Consider the following 25,652-nt stretch of genomic DNA (forward strand, 5'->3'; position numbering starts at 1 on the left):
AGTGTAAAAGTTTTTGTTTGTTTATTTTGTGGGATTTTTTTAGTTTGGGAAGCCATTTATTTAGTAGATTTTTTATTTTTTTATTTATTTATTTATTTAATTCAGAAGATAAAGACTATCTAAAATTTTAATGAAATTATGTGTCATTAGGGATGATATTCTATGGGAATTCTTTTTTACAGTTTTGCTTGACTGCAGCATTAAAGCCAGTGTGAAATGTGAAAGCAAACAAGCACATTTGAATTTGAAAGTGTTTTTAGCATAAGAAGAAAACCTTAGAATTAACTTCTAGTAGTAATCCTTTTTTTAAACAATCTTAAAAGAAGTACAGCACTAGTTTGTCTTTAATCTCACACCATTTATTGAACTCTATTTAATTTAAATATGAAGAAAGAAATATTCCAAATCTCTCATTCTTAACAGAGAGTGGATTATGAGAGCAAAAGGAGATACAGTATTCAAGTAAAAGCTGTGAATCGACACATCGATGAGCGTTTTTTGAAAGAAGGACCATTTGAAGACACAACCATTGTCAAAATCAACGTGGAAGATGCTGATGAACCTCCAGTTTTCACCTTGGACAACTATGTGATGGAGATTGTTGAAGGAGCTATGAGGGGCGCACTGGTTGGGGCTGTAACTGCCAGAGATCCAGATGATGATGAGAGTCCAGTCAGGTACCTGTCTTAAAATCTGAACAATTTGTCACTGTATCCCGCTTTGTCTAAATTGCATAGTACATAGTGATGTCAGGGAAATGTAGTTGGTATTTCCAAAGCATATCTCTGTTCCTTACCATAGCTCTCAATTACAGCTAGCCGTGCTTTTATTGTGACAGCCAAGGCTATTGCTACTGTCATGGTTTAACCCACATTGGCAGGTTAAGGACCACAAAGGCACTTGCTCACTCCTACAGCCACTGGGATGTAAAAGAGAATGCGTAAAGTTGTGAGAACTCATAAATAAAATAAATTCAAATAAAGACAGTTGTTAATTATTATTTTATTGATAAAGATAAAGATAAGGATAAGGATAAGGATAAGGATAAGGATAACGATAACGATAACAATAATAGTATCAAACAAAATAAGAGATGGGAAAATCCCAAATCTACAACAAATACCTAAGAAAAAAAAAAGTTATGCAAAAATACCCAAAACAATTTCTCACATAAGCCAACTGACACCTAGCCACTCAACCCAACAACAGCAGATTCTTCTTTTTATACTATCCATGATAAATACTTTTGCTGTCTCTTAAGGGAGAAACCAGGTAATTATCTTTACCATGGGATTTATAACTAAAATAGCTTCTTGAATTGCCTGACATCACTATGTACTATGCAATTTGGAAAAAGCAGGATACAGTGACAAATGGTTGAGACACAAAATAATTTATGGCGTGTAGATTTCTAATAGGAGAAACATATATATATTATGCTACAGCTTCAGAGCTGTAGGTGGTGATTTGTTACGATTTTCCATTAATTTACTGTTATTTATGGGACTAATAATAGATTAAATTTAAAAAGAAAAAAAGTACATAGTTTTTTTTTTTTTTGTCCCCTCCTCTAAAAGGGCTCATTTGGTGGTTTGGTTAGCTGACTTCAATATCTTCTGTGGAACAATTAAACATTAACACAGATCTATAACTTCTTAGTCAGAAATGTTCTGGAGGAACTGGCTTCAAACTGAATATGTCCACATAGTTCTAAAACAGTGATACAGGTATTGCATCAATGAGTTATTTTTGAATCGAGTACATAATTTCTAATAAAAATATATATTTTTGAGCTAAGTGCCAAGAAAATGAATCTAATTTTGAAACCATTCCTATCATAAATGACGGCAGTACTTATAATTTAGAAAACAACTTCTGTTGGTTTGTGGACTCCAGGTTTCAAACAAACAAATTTAAAAAGATGTGCAATAAAACCTCACTATGTTAGTAATAAAAAATAAAAAATACTTAATAAATTTTTTCTGAAAAATTTTTATCAAGAGTCAGATTACCAAAAAATGCCCAAACAAAATAACTATGTCAGAAAAATTATAAATACCTCAAATAGAAGTTTATAAGTATCCAAAATTTTGTTCAAATTATAAGAGCTTTCACTTATAGTATTGTGCTGGTTCTTCAATTTATCTTCTTAGTGATTTTTAAAAGAGACAAAATGTAGCTATAAATAACAAACTAGAGAGTCATTTACAGAAAGGCTTTGTCAAGCAGAATTAAAGGTACAATAAAAAGGAAAAGTTGCATGTGGGCATTCCAAATTGGAGTGGAAAAAATCTTTCAATTATTCAAACAGGTTTTATTTCCGTGAAATAGACTTTATTTAGCAACTGCATCATATGGTCTTTTGCTTTGTAGACCATTTTAACAGCAGTAAATATATTTTGCATTATCTTTGGTTGTCATTTCAGTTGCAATATCTTTGGTTGCTCTTTCAGTTCATCTTTGTCCTGCGACAAGCAGTTAGACTTTAACAGCTTGAGTGGCATGCGTTTATGCATGTGCACATGTACACATCCACATATCCACAGCATCCAGACCCTTTTTGGCAAAGACTCAGGAGCACTGAGTCTTTCCTGCAATCTCCTGCAGTAGGATTTTGTACTCTGCCTTAGTGTCACCTCATTACAAATAGTTGTCTGTCTTTATAGTGCCCCTTCCCTTGGCATCAGAGCATGTCAGCAATGATAAAATAGATTTGCTATTATACCTCCACTTAGATGTTGGTGTTATTCATTTCACAAGTGGCAATTCTGCTGTTTCTTTTCAATGAAGTCATCCACCTGCTGGGAGACTGACTTAGAAGTAAGAATGAATAATGCATTTCAGATTCAGTTCATATTAATATAGATCTGAGATGTATTTAGTTTTATATAAAGAAGAGCTTTGATCGTGGCAGAACTGAATTTTAAATGTTTATACATGTACATTTTTCATGATTTCCGATTGAAGCAGCACACATTTATATGCATATATGCACAGCTCTGTTTCCTCAGCTGACAATAGCTTTCTATATCGTTGCCTCTGATGGAACTTTTCAGTACTACAGAATGTCTTTCCTTTTTTTGGTGCAGGTACTCCATTGTCCACAGCAGTGATTTAAAGAGACTGTTCAGCATCGATGAACACAGTGGAGCAATCATTGCCACTGAACCTCTGGACCGAGAGAGAGCTTCTTGGCACAACCTAACTGTTACAGCCACAGAAACAAGTGAGTAAGAAATGTGAGGAACGCTGGGGTTCTTACACTGTGATCTGTAATTATCCTCTGTATGTGCCTTCTTTTAAGTGGAGAATATATTCTTCTTTGTGATTATATTACTGTTGCTTGCTGCACTAAGGAGCATTATTAAAATGATTAGTTAAATAGAAGTGGAATGTATTTGAGCTCCAAGGTTCTGTGCTTTTTCATAAAAGATGACCTTATGAAAAAAGAAATTGTAGTGGGATCGAGAGTGCAATGCTTTCAAGTTACACTGAAGCATAAGAATTGCTCCTGCAGTGCAAGATCTTATGTTAAATTAGACCCTGGTTAATTTCACACCAGATTTTTGACTTGTGTGAAATTAGCCAGGGTCTAATTTAACACCAGTCAGAAACCTGTGGCTCAAATTAATTCTGAATGTTAAGGCCTAAATCATCTAGACGTCTATTCAGGGACAATTAGAGCCTTGAAGCCCCCTTTATATAGATTTCACCTGCCAATTTTGTTTGAAAGTCAAATGCAAATTACCTCTGTTTGTGTTTTTGGTGATCTGTTTCCCCTGAATCTGGGACAGCACTAGAAATTTAATAGCTCCTCATTTATAAGGCAGTTTAACAAGATTACTGAGATATTATTTAAAAACTACTCCCATTCATCCTCAGGAAGAAGAAAAACAATATGAAACTAGAGTAAAATCAATAGATCAGACCTATTTTGCCAAATACTCTTAGCACCTCTTCTTTACTCCTGAATCTCAGTTAAATGTCATTTATTGCTATGACCACTTTAAACATACATTATTCAACTTCAATGTTGCCAAAATGGGGACTTCCCTGTAGAACATTACTGCTGGAAGTCTACTATAAGATAGTCAGCATCAATTTTCATTGAAGTCTTTAACATCTTTAACTTGCATTTAGGAATTAATGGTACTATCTTCCCTTTCAGCCTCTCTGTGAGATTTTAAGCATGAATTTCATTCTCATGTTGTTGGGCAGATAACAGGTGTTAGCAAATTTGATCTCTGGCATGTCATGAACGGCTCTATGGAAACACAGCAGGACAACTTTGGCCTAGACTTTTTTGTTTAGTTGAACAATAAAACAGGAGGGAACCAAATGTTACAAATTATTAACTGCCTCCTGCAGCAAAAGAAATTGAGATTTTAGTGGTAATAAAATTTATTTTAGAGAAATAGAGACCCCATTATGTTTGAATTCTTATTCTTTATTTCTTTAATGATGATAAGGTCACTGTCTATAATGATATGTTCAAAAGATCTGAAGTTACATCATCTTGGTCTGGGCACACCTGAAAGGATTTGTATCAGGAACTAGCAGTATATTATTCCTTGAAATATAGTTATATGTACTGTGTGCATGAGACATTTGGTGGATGACATTGTGGCTCCACCGAAGCACAATCAAAATGTCATTAGAGTTCATCCAAATGAGATGTTCATTGTACCTTAGTCAAGTGTTAAAACTGTGTTACAACAGGCCCCAGGAGTCTGTTGATATGCCCTGACATTCATACACTAGGCAAGACTTTTGAGTCCATTGCAACAATTGCAGGGATGAGAGATTAGTGAGAGAGGCTTTACTCTGTTATTCTGGACCTGTGATGTGGATGATTCTATTCTCATGCCATTGAGGAAGCATGTTTTAAAATTATTCAGAAATAGGGCCTAATGTTAAGTTGTTGGAACTTAAATGTGAGCAGGGAGAACTTGCAAACTTTTGACTCTCCCCTTTATGCCTAAAGCTCAAGAAAAATCAAGTTTCCTTTCATAAGTTTTTACTTGGTTGTAAGAAACTTTCACCGAGTTCAAAGATGAAGCACAAACTATGGCGTTCTAATCCTGCCGGAGAGGAAGAAATTTTTAAGTCATTACTATCCAATTGACAGTCAGTCAGTACTGGTTTTCCCTAAGCTCAGTACCGGGGTCAGTTCTGTTCAATATGCTTTATCAATGATCTGGATGATTGGACTGAGCGCACTCTCAGTCAGCTTACCTATGGCACCAAGCTGGGCTGTGGGACGTTCTTCTGTTGAAGGGTATAAAAGCTCTGCAGAGACATGTGGGCAGGCTGGATTGATGGACCAAGGCCACTTGTATGAAATGCAACAAGTTCCAGGTCCCGCACTTGGGTCACCCTGCGTGGCACTGCAGAGTGGCCAGAAGGTCCTGGAGCATATCCAGGAGAGCAAACAGAGAGAGTGAAGGATTTGGAACACAAGTCCTGTGAGAAGCAGCTCAGGGAGTTGGGCTTGTTTGGATTGGAGAAAAGGAGGCTGGGCGGGAACTTTGTCTACAAGTACTTGAAAGAAAGCTCCAGTCAGTCTTCTCTGTCATGTAACAAGTAAGATGACAAGAGCAAAGGGCCTCAAGCTTTACCAGGGGAAGTTTAATTAGATACTATGCGCGAGGGCCTAAGTGGCCAAAGATCCGGCTAGCAGGAGGTGAAAGGCCGACGCCTCTGCTGCAGCAAAGGCCAGCCCCCCTTGGCGTCTTGGCCTCGGGCTGGGCTGGATCGCGGACCGGAGTTGCACGCTGATGAGACGAGGAAAGGAGCGACCACTTGCTGGGGGTGGAAGTCGGTTTATTGATGGCAGGTAGGCACCAACAGAGGGTAGGCACCGACCAGCAAATGGCCAGGAACAAACGGTAAACCAAGTTTTAAAGGCAAGGGGTGGAGAAGGGAGGGATGCCCAGCTAGCCAATAGGGAAAGGTATGGGGAGGTACATAACCTAACTGACATACAAAAGCAACCAATAAATACAAAATAAAGGAGGAGCCCCGGGACCACAGCCAACCACAACCCCCAGAGAGAAGGTTCTCGAGGACTAGGAGGAGTGGGGAGTGATTGACTGGGCCCAGGGAGGAGGAAAAGTTTACTTATAAGGACAAATAGGGGAGGAGAAGTTACATAACTTTGGTGACTGACAAACTGGGAGAGCAGGGGTGACCATGGAAACATGACTGATAAAGGGCTTGTGGCGGGAAAACTGGGGAGGACAGAACCATTTTACATAAAACAGGGGGGAACAATACATAAAATAGGGGAGCAAAACGAGAAACTTAAGAACACACTACAACAATACTAGTGATTTTTTTTTTCTGCAATAGGGTTGTCTAGCATTGGAATAAGTTTCCCAGGGAAGTAAATGAATCACCTTCCCGGGAAGTGTCCAAAAAACCTGTGGATGTGATACCTGGTAAAAATGTGGGTGTTAAAGTGCTGGGCGCCGCTGCCATCTCTTGTCCCCAGCAAGCCTCTCCTGCCAAAAGGCAAGCTGAGTTAGCATTCAGGCAGTTCAGTCAAACCTCCACTCAACACTCACCACAGCGGGCTCAGCGATAGAGGCAAGAAAGGCTCTTTTGCAAGGTTTTATTCCAGCAGAGTAACACTGCTACCAAAGGACAAACCCGGGAAAAGAGGATCAACCATGGGGATCACGCAGCGTATAAAGGGAAGGCGTGGGGGCAGAGCTAAGGGGTGGGCTGAGGGGCCTGGCCACCAGGGGTAGGGGGGGGGTGACCACCAGGGATACCAAGCCAGTGACAGGGGAAGGAGAAATCCAAGGAAGTTGTGACACCCTGGGGGAGACTGTTTTTCTCTTTGGGTGGGATGACTCTATGATAAGTAGTTAATGTTTCCAGGGCTGAGGGCTTGAGGATTGACCAAGGGAGGAGAATTCATGGGATACCTCAACCTGGGGTCATGGTTTAGTAGTGAACATGGCAGAGTTAGGTTGACATTTTGACAATTAACTGAGAAGTCTTTTCCAACCTCAATTATCTATGATTTTGTGATCAGTTTTACTTAATACTGTCAGTCCCAACAAAATTAACTCACAACAGACAAACGTCATTTTACTGCTGAGCCTTGCAGGTGTCCTTTCAGGGGGGTCTCCAGACTTGGATACAGGACTGATGTTCTGTGATAATTTCAGTATGGATAATATAAATTTAAAATTAAATGTCACCCTGCCTTGGTCACATATATATTTTTGTTGATAAGCTTTTAACTTTTTGGAGTAGTCCTTTCTTAAAAAACTATTTAGGTTCATTTCTTTTAGGAAGTAAAGAAATTTACCTTAGCATAAATGATAGTCATGCTATAAAAACATGAATTATGAAGATAGCATTTATTGTTGGTAGTAGTGCAAGTATTATTGTTATCATTACAGGTTTATGTTTACTTGGCTCATGTCAATGTAAGCTTTCTTTAATCCCCTGCAAATACAGAATTGTGTTTTGTATGTAGAGATGGTCATTGCTTTTATTTTCAAGTTAATAATACAGATCCCTAGCAATTGAGGTGTTATCTTAATTTTCACATTGATCCAGCGTGTTGCACTTGACATCCTCTTGTCTTTGTCCTTGTTTTTCAAGTCCTGATCTCTCTTGTAGAGATTGTAACAAAAAATTTTCTGCTAGTTGGGAGATATTTAGATATTGTACGATATGGGTGCATTAGCTGAATGCATGTTGCCTACCTTCTTTTCAAAATGCAACTAATGGAGTAACTCTGCTTCACCAAAACTGTAATAACTATAATTAAATATTCACCAGACACTGATTTCAAGAGTGGCTTTGCAATATGCTGCTCCCTCCTAAAACAAAACAGCTGTGATTTCAGAAAAATTAAAAATTTTCATATTGTTAAAAACTTCCATAGATACAGAAATGAGAGGAATGGTCTTCCTTTGTCATTTAACCCTATACTAAGGAAAAAAAAAATCCCATCAAGGCAGCCATGGTGGTACAACCCAAATATATTGAAGAATTAGAAACAAGGCTATTACAAAATCACTCCTGCCCAACCCCCCCCCCCCAAAAAAAAAAACCAAACAAAACCCAAAAAACCTGCAACCTTTTCTTGAAAGAATACAGACGTGATTCCAACAACGTGCTATCTAAATGTTTTGTGTAAGCAAAGGGTAGGCTTTAAAGCCAATATAGTACCCATGAATGCTACAAACAAGCAAGGTAAGAATAGGCAAAACTAGCTGGGTCCTTCCTGTATCATTTTCTATACAACTGAAGCCACCAAAGGCATTCCCTGCCTTCTGTTAAAGATTAAAAAGCTCTCCTTTGAAAGACAATGTAGTCAAATCTCCGCCCTATACATCCAGTTGCGACTTTGGCAAAAGAATTAAGGTAACTCCTACACTCTTTATATTATTTCGAAAAGGAATATATGCTACTTTTTATGTTTATCTAGAAGGAGCTGAGCACTATTTCATTGCCTATTGTATTATATGGACATTTGATTCAACAGGAGAAATGTCATCCCACAAAGAAATATTTTTGGAAATGAGTCTGACAGATCACAACGTTTGGTAAATTAGCACAGCTGTAATGACTTCACAGGAGGAACAGAAATGTGAAACTGCTGAGCATCTTTGCCTTTATCTCTGTGGTACTTGCTTTTCCTGCTATTTCCTTGAGCAAAAGACTCAAAGCTATCAGCATAGATTCCATAGCATCCAAGAAAACAAATGTTTGCTCAAAGCACCTAGTGTATTATGCATTAACAAAGTAATGTAAGAACCAACCAAACTCATGTAGTTTGAAAAGAGGCAGAGAGAAGTACATTTAGCTTTTTTCTTAAAGATCCATTTGACTATTTTAAATCAATGCCTTAAGAACTTCTGGACATGTCAGACACAGTGACACTAGCACTTAACATGAGACATGTTTTAACTATAATTATTGATGCAGTCCTGGTTTAGATATAGGTGATTAATGTCTTGACAGACATTTAGGCTGAAAAATGTTCAGTATTCCTGGAATATTTTAAGGTTACTTTAATCACTGGAAAACCATCTTCATTACCCAACAACACATCCAAGTTAATGTGAGCATTGCTATGGCAGAGGAACTTTTTGCCTACAAGAATAATAATAACTTTCACTGTAGAGAAGCAGATATTTCTTAAAGCTATGCTGTGTAAGTTAGGATTCAATATGCTGTTAGGTAAAGGACTTCCAAGAGGTATCCAATATAGAATCAAAGAGTTAATGAGTAGTTTGATTTGGAAGGAACAGATAAGGTCATTGAATCCAACCATGAGCCCAGCACTGCTAAGCCCACCACTCAACCATGTGCCTGATGCATGATCTGTATCTGGCACTATAGATACCTTCAAGGATGGTGGCTCAACAACTTCCCAGGGCATCCTATTGCAATGCTAGACAACCTTTTCCAAGAAGAACATTTTCCTAATATGCAATCTAAACTTCCACTGGTGCATCTGGTGGCCACTATCACTTTTTACTTGGGAAAACAGATCAACCCCCCAGCTCCTTGCAACCTCCTTTTGGGCAATTGCAGAGAGTGATAAGGTCTCCCCTGAGCCTCCTCTTCTCCAGGTTAAACAACCCCAGCTCCCTCAGCCGAGCTTTGTCCAGCTGGGCACAAGCTGGCTCATGTTGAGCTGCTGTCGACCAGCAGACCCAGGTGAGGAATGCTGCTGACCTGTTTGCAGGCTCAGCCTGTAGCAGTCAGTCACTCGGATTGACACAGACAAGGCTTTGCCTTCAGCAGCACCTACATACAGGACTCCCCCTGTCTACAAGTACAGGCAGCCCACTCCCCTCTTCTTCTGGGGAGGCAGAAGATCACTAATGCAGACATATACACACATGCACAGCACTCTCCAGATTCACAAGCACACACACACTCATGGATCCCTTCATACCATCTGTTTGCCCAACACCCCTTCCTGAATCCCAAGTCCTCTTATCTAATTCAAATGTCTCCAACTCACCAGCCAGTGCACACCTGATGCTTACTTGAAACCCACAGAACTCACATACTCATCCCTCATGCACCCCAGATTTGCAAGTCCTCCCTAAGTGTGAACCTCCCAAGCACTTTTCCTGGACCCAAGGATCCCTAACCATTGTTCAGTCCAGTTTAAAGTTTGTCAGTAAAAACATACATGAGCCCCACACACACCTAGTCTGAGGAGGGCACAGACAATTTTCCCCTGTGCTCCTGAGTCAGTAGCTGGCATCACAGACCCCCATCCTGCTCCAGTATCTGGAACCAATTTTCATTCACACATACGCAGGTCACACCAGTAGCTGCCACTTAGTCCTTGCAGCACACATACATATGCAGAGAGAAAGAGTGACATTATGCAGAAACATGGCTAAGAAAATGTTTATTAAGAAGATGTAAGTTGATAGAACAGACTGGTGAGAAGGTGCAAGGCTAAGCCAGACAAATGCACTGTCTGGCCCTGTTTTGCACACAACCAGCCCCTTCTACACCCTTTTCTAGCTGAACTCTCTTTGTTCCTCTCTGCATGGATCTCATGGGTCCATAAATCTCCATAGAGTCCCCATTTTCTCAGATCTGGGGTATCTCTCATTTAAAGTCTTGCCAGTTACAAAGTCCAAGTTGATCTAGCCGGAATTGTTGTCCTGTGTTTTCTGGATAACCAATCAATTACCATTAGATTTGTTCCTTGCCATAGCCTCTGTGTTCATTTTGTCAGGTCTGTCTCTTGGTTTTGCGTCTGTTTTCCCCTTTTTCTCCACTTTTTCCACTTTTTCTCAATTGTCAAGACCACTGATCTGATGGAAAAAACATTCTCACACCACTTCAGGTGCCCACATCAATTAGTATACCTGACCAGGTTACGTCCTCATCATCCCCTCTCTTTATCACTTGTCCCACAGGTTTTTGATCCAGGATGCTGTTCATGGCTTCCTCTTTGTCTTATTAACTCCTATTTAACTGGAAAAGCACCAGATACCCTTAGAAGAGTCGACACTTTCCCACCACATAACCTTAGATATGGCTTGTACAGTAAATTTTTCTAAATCAACAAGAAATTATTTATTTTTTACTGATCATGTTTTTATTTTTTTACTTTTAAATCAGCTTCTGATTGGGTAAAGAAAAGCATAAACAAATCCAAAATTTTCTAATCTTTATATTACTTTAAAATATGTAGAAGATTATTCATAACTTTTTTTTTTTTTTATTTCTGTCTTTTTTCAACCATTAGGAAATCCTGAAAAAATTTCGGAAGCAAACGTGTATGTTCAAGTTCTTGATGTTAATGATAATGCACCAGAATTCCCTAAAAATTATGAAACATTTGTTTGTGAAAATGCAGTTTCTGGACAGGTGAGCATGAAGTAGTTACCCATCATTTTTCTCACTACAATGAAGATTTGTTCTGAGATGTTTAGCATTGATTCTTTCAGTTCTGTGAGTACAGACTGCATTTTTTCTATTTCCAAAGTTAGTTCTGTTGATATATGCATAATACAAAATTTAAATTTCTGTACAGTGGTGTGTATTTTTTCCCCCTTTAAAAGAAAATCTGTATGTCTTGTTTGTATTTTAAAAAAAGTAATAAAGTACAGGCAGAAACTTCTGAAAAAATATAGGACACAAATTTGTTTCATGTTAGGGGCACAGTTGAAAAACCTGTGGCTGGTAACTTCAGCAACAACATGAGAACCGGGCCTAGACCAATTTCAAACCAGATCCATTGTGTCCTTCAGATAGAAATCTTTTACTGTGAACTGAATTCAAATCCTGACTAGTTCAGCACAAGTCTTAAAATGTTTAAGACACAGCCCTCACAACACCTTCCCTAGCTGGTAGCTTAATTTATTGTTATATTTAACATCCTTCCCAGGAGGTTATTTTCCATTTCCTACTTGATATCCACACGAATGGGGTATCATCAGTCAGTTACCTCAATTCCCAGTTACACTGCTGTCTTTCCATTTTCCTCCTGTAAAAAAAAAATAAAATAAAAAAATCCAGGATATTAAAAAAAATTTTTTGGGGTAGGCTTTTTTTTTCTTTTTTGGTTGGTCAGTTTGGATCTTTTAAAAAGAAAAATATATGACATAAACAACAACATCTAAAAATACCCAACCAAACAAAAAAAGGTCTATAAGAGGAAAATCATCTATATGTTTTTCCACCACTCTAAAGCATTATTTGAGCATTAAAAAAAAAGACTTTTAGGATATATGTGATGGTTCTGTTCAAAAGTTTTGTTGTGTTGGTTTCTCAGTCAAACAATCTCTCTTTTTATGCCATTTTGGTTTATTTTGACCTCAATTACTCTGCGGCTAAATAAGGCTTTTCCTGTTTCTCAAATGATCTCTTTATGGCCTTTTGCATCCATTTATATATTTCTCTATCAGAAACTACTTTGTTTGTTCTGCATTTGGAAATCTTCCTGTCTGCAAAGGCTACCTCTGTTTAGGAGGTATTTGGAGTAAGCCATTTCTATTGGTCTTGGGGTATCTCTTTGACAGATAAAAGTGCAGGCATTAAATCAACTGCATTTCATGCTCCTTGACTTCAAGACACCATTAATTAAATATGGATGCTTATAACATGGATATTTGTTATCCATGTTTTAGACTTGCCTCCAAGATAAAAACCCACGTGATTAATTTCTCAAGGTTTTTAGTATTCCATAGTCACCTACTGATAAATAATATCTGTATGCTAACCTATCAATAGCTACTTTTCAGTATCAATTACATATATATATATATTAAATATTTTGAGAATCACTGGATAAAACTGTTCTGCAAAGAATAGCAGTGTTAGCAACGCTAATAAATTCTTTAAGTATAGTACACTGAATAATTCTTTGACATTGCAATATATGAATGAGGATTCAATGTGATATTTTTCTCACCCTACAGAGAAGCATAATGTTAATTTTTTATTTTCATTGTTATAGGCTTTGGAGAATCACAGGCATCTTTAGTTTAGCCTGTTGAGACTGCAGCAGTAATGATAAATAATTTTCTCATTAACAAGTTATCTTAGGAAGAACAACAGGAAAATGCTACTGAAATGCATAATTATCACAGTCAAAGTTTATGATATTTTATTTAGTGTTTAAGATTAAAACAGAATTGTTAGTTGATGTATCTTCTTTGGTGTTAACTTTTTCTTTTTTTTTTTATTTTTTACTCACAGATTTTTTTTTTTTCTCAACAAGAAACCATAAGATTCAAATGTGATTTTATAGGTGGCCTGGTTGTCCAATGAAAAATAAAATTTACATTTCAGAAGAATTAGCTTAAGCAATTAAATGACTTATCCAGGATATTACATACCTTTTTATCTTAACAATATTTCTGCAATCAATTTCAAGTAGCTATGGAATCTGCTTACATGTTAAGTTCAGATTAAAGATTGTGTAGCTACACTATCACACCTGTCTGGCCTTTTAGCTGGAATCAATGTGCTGAGAGATGTTTTCAGAGATGTTCTGCACTTCTGCAATTCACTTCTTTCCTTGATCTGAGCTGTGTCTCATTTCATGGGACATTCCAAAATATATTTGCATGAGTTTACAGTGTTTAGGGGAAAATGAAGGAAAGGCACTGCAGAGGAAAAGATACCACTAATAAATGAATGTTTAATTGTTTAATTCAATCTAGTCTTTATCTTGGTGTCAGCCTGGTTAGCTACAAAAGTAATGTAGAGTGAGGTTACAATTAAGTTATTTTTACATAGCCTAAAAGTATACTGATTTGTGATATAAAATATAAAACACACTATGAGTAAAAGTAATTGTTTTTCTAATTATCCAGACTCATACACTGTTAATAATAACCTCAGTCTAGATGAGAGAGCTTGCTTTGAAGTTTTGGATTTTCTGAAAGACTATCAAAAATCTTGGTCTGCTTTTATTGACTAAGTGCTGACCTTCAAGCCCATGCATGGTGTTTTTGCGCGAATTGCAGCTATGTTTAGCTTAGCCTCCAAAAGTCATTCAAACAAAAGCATTAGATTTCAGTCTGTGGGACTATAATCCAAATTTGACAATAAAAATGGATATAAAGAAGATAGATAGGTGTTTTTGGCATCATACTGAATGCGTTCATCATGTTTATTAGACATCTTGAATGGAATTTTCACTATCCATTTAATGTTACCGTTTAGTACTGTCCTATAATACAGAAGTCTTTGCTTTAAAGTGTTGAAAAACGCTTTCACTGCACCACCACCATTCCATGAGCTGTTTTCCAAATGAATTGAACATGAAAGTTGCACTGTTAAATAGTCTTCTGTTCCACTACAGCTATAGTTATCATCAGATAAAATAGAACAGTATTATTAAGGCATTCAAACCTCTGATTACCTTTTGATTAGACTTTTTGACTTTATAACTGCATGTAAACACAGTAAATTATGACTACAATGTTCTATTAATTGTTTATATTTACCATTTAGGGGTGTGTAAATTTAGTACAAACCTTTGAACTTCCAAGGAAATATGCATTACAAATGGTCAAAACACCAAGATGACCAAATCCACCCCAAAGGTAACACTAGAGACATCTCATCAAGAATGAATCTCAAAAAAAAAAGCCTAATTTCCAAGTCATTAATAAATAAACTCATCTAGATGAGGCAGCTTGAAAGATTCATGTAGACTGTATCAAAATACTTATATTATATGTGAGCAAGCTGGCCATCCATAATGTACATATGCATGGTAATTTCAGCCCTTTTGTGAATATTGATCTTTCTTCCTATCAGAGAGAAAGCTGATTTCAGCTGAAGATAAACTATACTGAACTACCTATATTCTGAATTAATCTATCATCTTTAATGCATATTTATTCTAGTAATTCTGAGTTCCTTTAATTTGGGGATCACATATGAAGTGATTTTGATATTAAAGCTTGCATAGCAATTTTTATTAGATTCAAAAATGTGATTGAGTATGCAGGAACTTTGAGTCAGAGACAAGAAAAAAAAAATTTATTTACTCAGTACTTGGCACATAATAAAATAATAATCAGTTACACTGTAAGTGAAAAGTACTCGTTTCCTATTACTCCTCTACATAATGAAATGTTGACAGAAGAAAAGAGAGGAAATCTTTAAACAAATTCTATGAGCATATGATTAATGCTAAAAATGAGTAGTTTGCTAAAACAGATCCTTTCTAGCAAATCATGATGCAAAATTGTTTTTACTAACAGAGAAATGAAAGTTAGAGTTGACTGTTTATTATTTCATATTGCATGTTTTCTTCAACATTTACAAAAAGCATCTGAGCAGTAATGATAAGAAAATAAAAAGTTAATAAACCCCTCAACAATGAATGCATCCTTTAGAGTGTAAAAACATGATGAAGCTGTGAAAGCAATGTTTAATAAAACAGGCTCTTACACTGAGCTATACCTGCAGATGCACTGAGTGTAACATGTGATGTTTTGAAACAGGGGGCACAGTGACCCATGGAAAATTCCTTTTTCTGTTTTATGTGGACCATGATTTCACAACGTTATCTCTTAGCAAAATGACACAGGTGGGAGAATTTTATTAGCATATGTGAACAAACATAAAAAAAACACCTCAGTGTCACAGCATGAGCTTTGTAATTGTTAAGTCTTTGCAGATAAGTACACAATTTTATTTATAGTTGACCGGAAACGTTTACAGTAGACCCAGATAAATCATTTGAATACTGTGCCAATTTGCTTTTCAAAACAGAAGCAGTTATCAACACTTTAATCTTTTACCTGCTCTAAACTCTGATGATCAGTAAATTTTATGAGACTGAGAAATATCTTTCTGCTTATAAGACTTCTGCCAATTTAAACAAAATCAGTTCTGTACTCTCTAAAAAAATGGGTGATTAGGTCTCCTTCATTTTATAATCCACAGCAGAACTCCTATCGAAGGATGTTTTGTGGAAAACAAAACAAAGAAACTGAAGTGGAAAGAGAGAGGTGGTAAATGTTCCTACTTCCCTCCATTTCTGTAATGGAATTGGTAAGACTAACACATAAAAGACTCAAAATTCTACATTCAGAATTCTTTAGCATCAAAATTAGGAGTACTGTCGTTCAGATAAATAATTTATGCCTTAAATGTATCTTGGTTGAAAGCCAATAGAAGCAGAAAGGACTGCAACAAAGTAGATTTTACCTTTCCTTTTGGACCTCTCCATAATTCCAATAAATACCATTTGGAGTTCAGGAAATAAATTTCCAATTAAGTTTTATCAAGCTTACCTGGCAGTCAAATATTCCATAATCCACAAGTATTTATTTCCAAGATGAATAAATGCAATCGAATAAAATAAATAATTTATTTACAAGATGACATTCTGACAACCTGGGCTGGCATGTGTATAAGGAATTTCTTCCTCTTTCAGTTTGCCAGGGTGGGAATTTTTGTTCAGATAAATCACTCACAACTGATTTACCATGCCTTGTATTCCCCTGTTTTTGCCATTTACAGTTACCACAAGTCCTCACAGGGGAATTTTGTCCAATGTTCAGATTCTAAACCTTCACCTCCATTTAGGCGTAAAATGAGCATGTTCCTGTTTCCCATCTGTGCTTCTGGTTGCTTATCTTGTGAAAGCTTTCTTCTCTGCTAGTGCACTGAGATATTTCACTGCTTTTTTAAGTCCTCAAAAGCCATTAGAAATTTAAATTAGTTTTTAAAAAAGAATCATGTGAGTTAATCTCTGTTTTAAAGAAATATCCATTTTTAAAATGAACCTCTGGATCTTTAAAGCTTCTATATTAATGAGACTTGAAATAAGAATTTTTAAAGCAAATAAATTTCAGCCATGTCAACACAACAACTGACATAACCTTGCAAAAGCAGCAATTCATCCACTATAATTTCTTTATTTATACGCTAAAATATAGGAGGTGTGTAAGCCCTAACACACAAGCAGTAATTGCAGTTTTTGAGAATGTGATGCCAGTCCCCCTGGTACAGAGCTAGGGTCTCCTAGGTCAGATGTACAAAAACCTAGGAAATCGGAAAAAAAATAAGGAATTTATTTCACTCTGAGTGATTTTTCCTTCCCAGTCAGTAAAATCAGAGGCATTTATTGCTCTCTGCATATTTTATAGACTAACATGGGCTTTGTTGAATCTTAGTATAAGAGCTACAGCAAGAAGTAAACAATAAGGATTTGCCTTGTCCTCACATTCCAAATCTTCCCCTGCTGCTAAGGTGAATCCTTAAAGGCATATATCTATATATGTATCTATATGTGTCTATATTTATAGCGAGAACAACCACAGGAATCTTATGCAGGATGGGACAGCACAGATCAAAGCAAGGGAAGGTAGTTTGGGTTTTTTTCAGTTAGCCACATTCTCCTTAGAATTTTATTGATTGAATCAGATATAGATTAAATGTGCAGAGCCAAATACATATGTACAATATGGAAGTCAATAATGAAATAGCAAAACAGTATCTAATTCACAACTGCTGTAATTTTATGATCTTCACACATTATATACTCTAAACAATATGTTTTCAAAAGATATTGGTAATACCTGGTTGAATGAAAATCACTTTTTTTTCAGTTTGTAGGTGGGTAATTCTTCTCTATCAAGTAACTGAACTGAACTAAAACCAAAACAGTTTAGTTTAAAATAAAACAAAGTAAATGTGGCCAAGATGTCTTTGCAGATCATTATTTTATTCTGCATAGTTAGTATATCTTAATAGACACGGAATTTTAAGGACAGGCGTATGTACATTCATACCAAGATTTATCCTCATCTGTGACATGTAACCCACAAATTTTCAAGAAAAGCTAGTATGGTCTCTCATAGTTTTTTGAGGTAGATGGCAAAATATTATAAAATGTGTTCTTTGCAGTTTAGACTGGATATTAAACTTTGTACCCTATTTCTGTTCATGTTGAGCTTACTCTGGGAAATGCATTTTCTTATAAAAATGACGCCTGTGGTAGTCAAGGAAATGTTAGCTGTCAGTTTATCCTCATTGATTTCTTGACCTGCGTTTTTCTAGCTGTATTTGCATCACCTCAGGTATTTTGTTAGTTCTGAGCAAAGAAAAAAAAAGAAAAAAAGTCCCTCGAGAATCCCTCTCCCTCATACACCATGACATCACTGAAAAGTGATTCCTCTATTCCTGGCAATAAAAAAAAAAAACAACAAAAAAAAAAAAAAAAAAAAAAACACAAAAAAACCAAACAAACACAAACTAAAAACCTCAAGGGTGCTCATGTTTCAATAGAGAGAAAATATAGATTGAAATAAATTTCACATATGAAGAGGGAACATTGTTAAGAATACAAAGCTTTTGGTGTGTAAGCCACATTTTGCACTTTGCTGTGATGATTTCACCAAACTTGGCTAGCTTGAAAAGAAAAAGAATGTGTGATGAAGTTCTAGATCTTTAAAAAAGGATCTATCCAGAGAAGAGTTGTCAAAGGCACAATGGAGACCAGCAGTAGCCACTTCCACTGACTCAAAGCCCTGATTGTATCATTCAGGTGATCTGTGCTTTGAGAAAAGTTGAGGGTTCAAGTTTTTGTGTTCAAATACATACAGAGCATGAGATAACTGATAAAATCGAGCCAAAGTTCAAATTTGACCCTCTCTTTCCTGAAAATTGGCCAACTTCCAGCAGTTTGCTTTCCTCCTGATCAGCAAGGATGTTCACTAATATATGCAGATAATTAAATATTTACTGATAAATATAACAAATATAGACTTTTAAAAAGAAATACTACTAATTATGTTTACTATGTGGTTGTTTATTTACAGAGATGAAAAACATTCTTTTGAATGCTGTTATTTTTTATTTTATCTTGCAATGACTGTCTGGTTTGACAGATTTCTAAATGAAGGCTATTTTGTTTTCTTGAGAAAAAGCAGCCAAAAAATTCCATAATCAATCTGTTATAATATCCAGAATCAACAATTCAGCATGTGAACTTGTCAACGCATGTAACTTACTGAAGCCACAATATACCAGTTGAATGATGTCCATGTGTTCGTGGACTCAAAAGGAATGGGTTTTGCATAGAAAGATTTCTTCAAATGTAGAATGATATACTCTTCACTTGGATTAAAAAAAAAAAAAAGAACAAAACATTATATATATATATATTTTTACGATTTATGGAGACTTCATTTGCTCCTGGTCATTAGCTCTGGAAAGCATTTTACATTTTCTCAACATTTTAATGCCTACCTGTCTCAAATGGATGAAAACCTTATGCAGAGTACTTGCAGAATATAAGTCTCAATAAGCCTATTTGGGTGTTTGGTGAATATTTGCATATTATGCGCTAAATACAGATTCGTGGATCATATCCTCAACATCAATAGTTTAATTTTAACATACCTGTTATATCCTTTCTATTGCTTTAAAGGACAAGGAAAATCTTTTACTCTTAAACAACTTTGTTCTCTTATTTTTCCAGCTAATTCAAACCATCAGCGCAGTGGATCAAGATGACTCCGCAGAAGGTCACCATTTTTATTTCTCATTGGCTCAGGAGGACTCAAACAGCTCACATTTTACTGTCAAAGACCATCAAGGTAGTGTCAGTCATGCAGCTTTTTAAGACCCTCCTATGGAAGATGCATGCTTCCAACAGGTTCCTAATTTCTTAAAATTTTCCATTTACATACAAATTTTTGTCATAAAAATTAAATATGTTCTGAAGTCCACCTCAAAACAATAATCTAATAGCAACAAAGAGTGTATTTTCCTTTTCAAGTGACTAATGTAAACAGCAAAAGGCAGTTTTATTTCAGGGAAAGACAAAACAGCTGAGATGAAACATACACTGGTATTTCTTAAAAATTATTTTCTTAATGCTGAATATGGTGGTCATTTCCAACTTTCTTGTTAAAATTATTTGCCTGAGAAATAAGACCATTAGAAAGAGAAGATTGATATAAGAAGATTGTTATTTCATTAATTCAGCAAGGCCAACATTATAAACACAGATAACTAGGAATGGAATGTGAGTCTGCTGAGACTACAAAATAAAGCTTTGTTGGACTAAGCTGAAGTACACATCGTTCTTACTGACCGTGGTAATTATTTGAATGCTCTGGCCAAGGGAACAAATCAATGGAAACGAGTTTTGGGGAGCTCCAAATACATTAAATGGCAAACTACTTCGCAATTATCTTCAAAGTTAGTCAATGTATCAATAAGAATTTCAGTTCCCATCTTCATCTCTCACTCCCTTCCAGGAAGAGATAAGTCAATATATTAAGGTCAAATTGTGCACAAGCCATGAGCCTTTCCCACCTTTCCTCTTTCTGCCCAAAACCCAAGCTGACCCTCAGACAAAGCAACCCATTCAGTTCCTTTTGATGGCTACTAATGGGGAAAACAAAACTTTTTGAAATATGATGCAATAAGATATCATCCTGCCTCTTTCTGCCACATCCAACAGAAATGGCTGGTTGAATTGCGATAGCCCTAAGGAAGAGAAAAAAAGGCTGTAGATCTTTAGTATTTTATCTCAGAGTTACTTTCTGAACTATGATAGAAACCTAGAACAACTTACATGTGAGGGAGTTTAATTCAGGAGACTATTTGTATAGATGTATTGTGCAAATACATCTATAATACAAGTTTTTCCCTACTACATATACGCACGTGCAGTCTTTCACTCTGCCATGAGAAAAAATTCTGACATGGAAATATTTCTAGATTCCTTTTTCTTCTTTTCATTATACATGTATGTAGACAGGACTATTTTGTTTTGCAGCAATCTAAGTAACTTACTCTAATTGATATGCAGCAGGACCTCAATTTAAGCTGTTTACTGTGTTTTTTACAAAACAGATTTCTAAACACTCACACTTAAATACAAAGCAAAGTGGAAGCATCTAAATAGTTTTGCTATTTTAGGCAGTAGAAGTCCAGCTAACTCCAGTTTTTGTGCCAGGGAAATAAATAAAAGACCCTTTTAGTGGACTTTTTTCTTGCTTTTCCTTCTTTCCCTTGCCACCTGTTTTCACTATGTGCTGCTAGAAACACTTTTTAACCTTTTTGATTGACAAACTGTCTGTATTTTATCGGTGAACTTCTGGCTTGGAAGCAGCTGGATACATGGAACCATTTTAAGAACCAATTAATTAATCTGAGCAGGTGCCAGCTACTGAAAAAGATGTTAACTTCTTTAGCTCTGAACATTAAAACTAGAGCTCCTCGGTCAAATTTTATGATTGCCCCTGGTGTACATATATCAAAACTAAATACAATTTATTCACAATTGACAAAATATGCACCAAATGTCAGTGCCTGCTTTTATGTTTTTAACTTTTGTTAATGTGTAGCTTTGCAGAGTATGATTGCTTTTAAATAGGTCAGATACCACTAAATATTATTGTTGTGGTTACAAGATACATAAATGCATATCATCATTATAATTTATTCTCTAGATAACACAGCTGGAATTTTCACAGGAAAAAGTGGCTTCAGCAGGCAAGAGCAGTTTTTTTTCTACTTGCCAATCTTAATTCAGGATAATGGAACCCCACCGCTGACGAGCACAAATACTCTCACTGTCACTGTCTGCGACTGTGACACCGAAGTTTACACCTTCTACTGCCGCTATGGAGCTTTCATGTATTCCTTGGGTCTCAGCACAGAGGGTTTAGTTGCTGCTTTGGCTTGCATAATAATATTCCTAGGTAAGTACAAGTAAGAAAAATGACTTTGCTTCCTTTTACAGAGAGGTTGGTTAAGTAACAAAGATGGACCCTTGACTCGAACACTGGAAGTACTGGGCCATTGGTAAAAACTGAAAAAAAACCAAATGTTTAATTTCTTTCCTGTTTTCTTAACTATAATTTCTCCCTTCCTTTCCCCAGTTTTCAGTAAAATTTGAATTCTAACATAATTTTCTAAAAGTTAGGTGTAGTTGAGTCATCGTCCTCTTTACTCTCCTGGCAGTGCAATAACAAAGATATCAGAGCCCAAAGTCTATATTGATCACAGGTAAAGCTGAAGACAGCATTATCCAAGAAAATTTGCTAGTGTATGAATATATTAAAAGAAGTAGCACCCTACTTATTCTTCCTTAGGAATGGCAAATGTAGAACTGAGATCAATTATGAATAATAAAAGAAACAGGGAATCTGAAATCAGCCAGAAAGTTCCAGACACAGGGAGTTTCTTTCCCAATTAAGGTTTCGTCTCTGTACAGCATTTTCTCCAAATGCTGAACATCTCCTTTTTCCTCTCAGGAGGCACCAGCTTAACTTCCAATACAACTGGGAATTTCTCGATATGAAAACTGGGATGGAGAAGGGTTCAAATGCGCAGGAGTTTTTCTAGTACCTCTGTAAAGGGTTGTGCACAGCTGGCAAACAGCACTCAGAACCAAACCAACAACTCAAGGTTGGCCGTTCTAGACACTAGCCATTTCTTGACTTCATGGAAAAGTCTAGGGATGCATCATATTCCCTTTCATCCAGGCCCTGGTTTCCAATTGAAGACATGGGAATATACAATTAATTTGTTTTTTCTAGGCTTGCCTGCACTTCCAGAGTTGTCTTATTTAAATCTGAGCTTAGATATCTGTCTAATGTCTTTTGGTCAGTTTAAGCTTACAGGTCAGTGTGCATTTCAAGTTTTGATTGCTGGTTGCAGGGTATCTGAATAGGTTCACTTTGTGTTATTGACTTCAGGATCTAAGGGTCAGGCAAATTGCACCACTGCATTATCCAGGCCATAATGGGAATTATTAATCAATGATTTCTTGGGTTCTTGCAAAAAGGTTCTCTCTCCAGGTGGAATAAACCCATGGCATCCACTGGACCTATTAATATCACCAAGGTCAAAACAGGGTTATATAAAATATATTAGTCCAAAAGAAGAAAGAACTTAATCTACTACACTATTTAAAAATACACATATTTTAAATTCCTTAATTATTTGAATTTATTTTTGAAATTATTTACAATTAAATAATAAAATGTTCTCTATATAATGTTTGCCATTTATATCTGAAAATTTAATTTTCAAGTAGAAAGTATACCATCAGAAGAGTTCAACAGGCAAAGCATTTGGAAATCCACCTGTTTTGTGAATACATAGTAAAAATTCTTGTTTTCTGCGCTTTCAAGTCTTGTGTTGGTATCTCCCATGCAAATAGAATAGTTTATTGTAAACTATTCTAGGTAGAAAACAGAACTGCTTCAGGTTCCTCATGTTCTTAAGTAAAATGATATAATTCTTGATAGTAGTATCCTTTTATGTTCTGAGTAAAAACACTACAGTCCACAAAATACCTGTTACATAGAACTGCAGTAAGATATAGTTAAAACTGAAAGAATTAATCTCTTTGAAAATCATAGACCAATTCAAAGGGATTGCTTCAGTTAAAATGAAATTATGTGGGATTAAATAATAATGCTTTAACAGAAAATGTAAGAAATCTTTCACATATTAAGGAAATAAGATCATTGGATTCATAGACTTGACAGAAAAATGACACAGAATTTAGGGACTCTTCAAATTTTAAAATCAGCACAACAGAAATAGTTGAACACCATTCAGCGCAGTCTGTGGAACTTAATGATTCAGCCAGGTGAGGAGTATATCTTGCTCATTGTCTCATTTTTCATTTGATCATGATGGGGCTTTTATCAGAGAGACACATAGAGATTAAGAATTTAAATTCTGAATGTGAAATGGATATATTATGTGATAAAAAAGGCACTTTCAAATAGCATAACCTGTGTTTCTATCAGTTTCAAATTTGCATCTACCAAAAGAATTGCTCCATTTAATTCGCATTTTTTATAAGTCCCTTTGTAGCCATTTTCCAACACACCCATTGCTCATCTCAAAACCATAAAATGCATAAAAATTACAGCTCTATAAATTTGTTAAGATAGCTTCACTATTCAACAGCCTTGATACTAAGATAAGAAGTGATTTTTTAAATCTTTCCAAGCACATTCATAGTATCTAATTCTCCTTAATTTTTTCTCTTGTCCTTTCTCTTTTCTTTTTATTTTGTCAGTGTTCCTGTTGGCAATTGTCGCCATAAGGCAGCAGCAGCAGCAGAAGAAGCCTCCCTTTTCAGAGAAGATGGAAGACTTCAGAGAGAACATTGTCAGTTATGACGATGAAGGAGGGGGCGAGCAGGACACAGAAGCCTTTGATATTTCAGCACTGAGGACACGCACTGTCATGCGAACGCACAAACCTCGGAAGAAGGTGGCCTCTGAAATCCAGAGCCTCTACAGGCAGTCTCTGCAGGTTGGCCCAGACAGCGCAATCTTCAGGCAATTCATTTCAGAAAAGCTGGAAGAAGCAAATACGGATCCTAGCGTTCCTCCCTACGACTCGCTTCAGACCTACGCGTTTGAGGGGACTGGCTCCTTGGCAGGATCCCTCAGCTCACTGGGTTCAAACACCTCAGACATGGATCAGAGCTACGACTACCTTGCAGACTGGGGACCTCACTTTAAGCAGCTTGCAGGCATGTATTCTTCCCACAGAACTGTGGGGGATTAGGCACTTTTTGAACTGCTCTTTTGTTTTCCTAAGTCTCAGCAACCAAATGCAACTGTGGATTTTTAAAAAGGAGGTCATCTCACATTAAACAGGAGAATTAAGAGCCCAAGGGATTTAATATGGAAAGTTTTGGATGTGGAAACCTCTGGAAAGGATAAAACACACCAGGGGTGTTACCACATGAGGAGATGGTGGTTATAGTTGGAAAACCTTGTCGTAATCCAAGGGTTTACATGCAAACCTTGCCTCTTTGGATATCTAGATCCTCCTCTGGATACTGAAAATCTGGATCTTGCTAGCATAAAAGGAGGAGCAGAAGCCATAAATGGATGTTGTAAACATTCTGTCATCCATTAGCTTTAAACAGTTTCCAAAGCTGACAGACGTATATTGTTGAGGTTGAACACATACATTAACCAAAGTTAAACACGCATGTTTGTATAATGCTTCATTATATAAATATAATTCTGTGAAAAAGTAAACCCTAGATATTCTAATACCATTGTCAAAAGTGCTTACAAGATCATCTATTTATTGTTCTTAGGATGATAAAACTAAAACAAATTTTTTCTCTTTTCTTATGAGAAAAATTAAAGCACATTACGACATCAGCAAGTATTTGCTGCCACTTTAGTTTTAAGCTATTGGAAAATATGTAAACCAATACTTAATTTAGCAAATAAGATAGGAAAGAGAATCAATATTTAACTTAAATACTGCAATCGACCACATTATATATTACTGCACTTAAAACAAAATGCTGTCCAAATACAGACATTTTTTCTTTGTATTAAGAGTTTAAAGGATGACTGATTTACCAGCACAGATTTATTTTTTTATTATGGAATATAAAATTAGCTGCAGTAGTCAGTTTTATTATAACAATATTAAGAATCTTTAAAATACTAAACTGATGGTTATAAAACTTTATGTATGACATTAGATAATAAGATAATAAAATGCTTTAAATGCTAATCCACTTTGAAAATGATCCTGAATCATTCTGCAAGACTCAAGTAAGATTTCAAAATTCATTTCACACTCTATTTTTTTCCAAACATTCCATAGCAAATATATAGCTATCCCAGAACAATTCTTTACTGAAGCAACTACCCAGCAGC

General features: G+C 36.1%; 1 protein-coding gene across 1 annotated transcript in view; it reads left to right on the forward strand.

Moving 5' to 3' along the window:
• CDH19 (cadherin 19) overlaps nt 1-25,418 on the forward strand; it is a 112,846-nt gene extending 87,428 nt beyond the window's left edge. Inside the window, exons 7-12 of the mRNA XM_058021877.1 lie at nt 424-677; nt 3,090-3,226; nt 11,252-11,373; nt 19,460-19,577; nt 21,444-21,695; nt 24,035-25,418. Coding sequence (XP_057877860.1) covers nt 424-677; nt 3,090-3,226; nt 11,252-11,373; nt 19,460-19,577; nt 21,444-21,695; nt 24,035-24,531 — 1,380 coding nt within the window. The 3' untranslated portion in view covers nt 24,532-25,418. The remainder of the gene's footprint in view (nt 1-423; nt 678-3,089; nt 3,227-11,251; nt 11,374-19,459; nt 19,578-21,443; nt 21,696-24,034) is intronic.
• Nucleotides 25,419-25,652: the final 234 nt, after the last annotated feature.

This window comes from Melospiza georgiana, chromosome 1 (assembly GCF_028018845.1).
Source record: "Melospiza georgiana isolate bMelGeo1 chromosome 1, bMelGeo1.pri, whole genome shotgun sequence".
Taxonomy (NCBI): domain Eukaryota; kingdom Metazoa; phylum Chordata; class Aves; order Passeriformes; family Passerellidae; genus Melospiza; species Melospiza georgiana.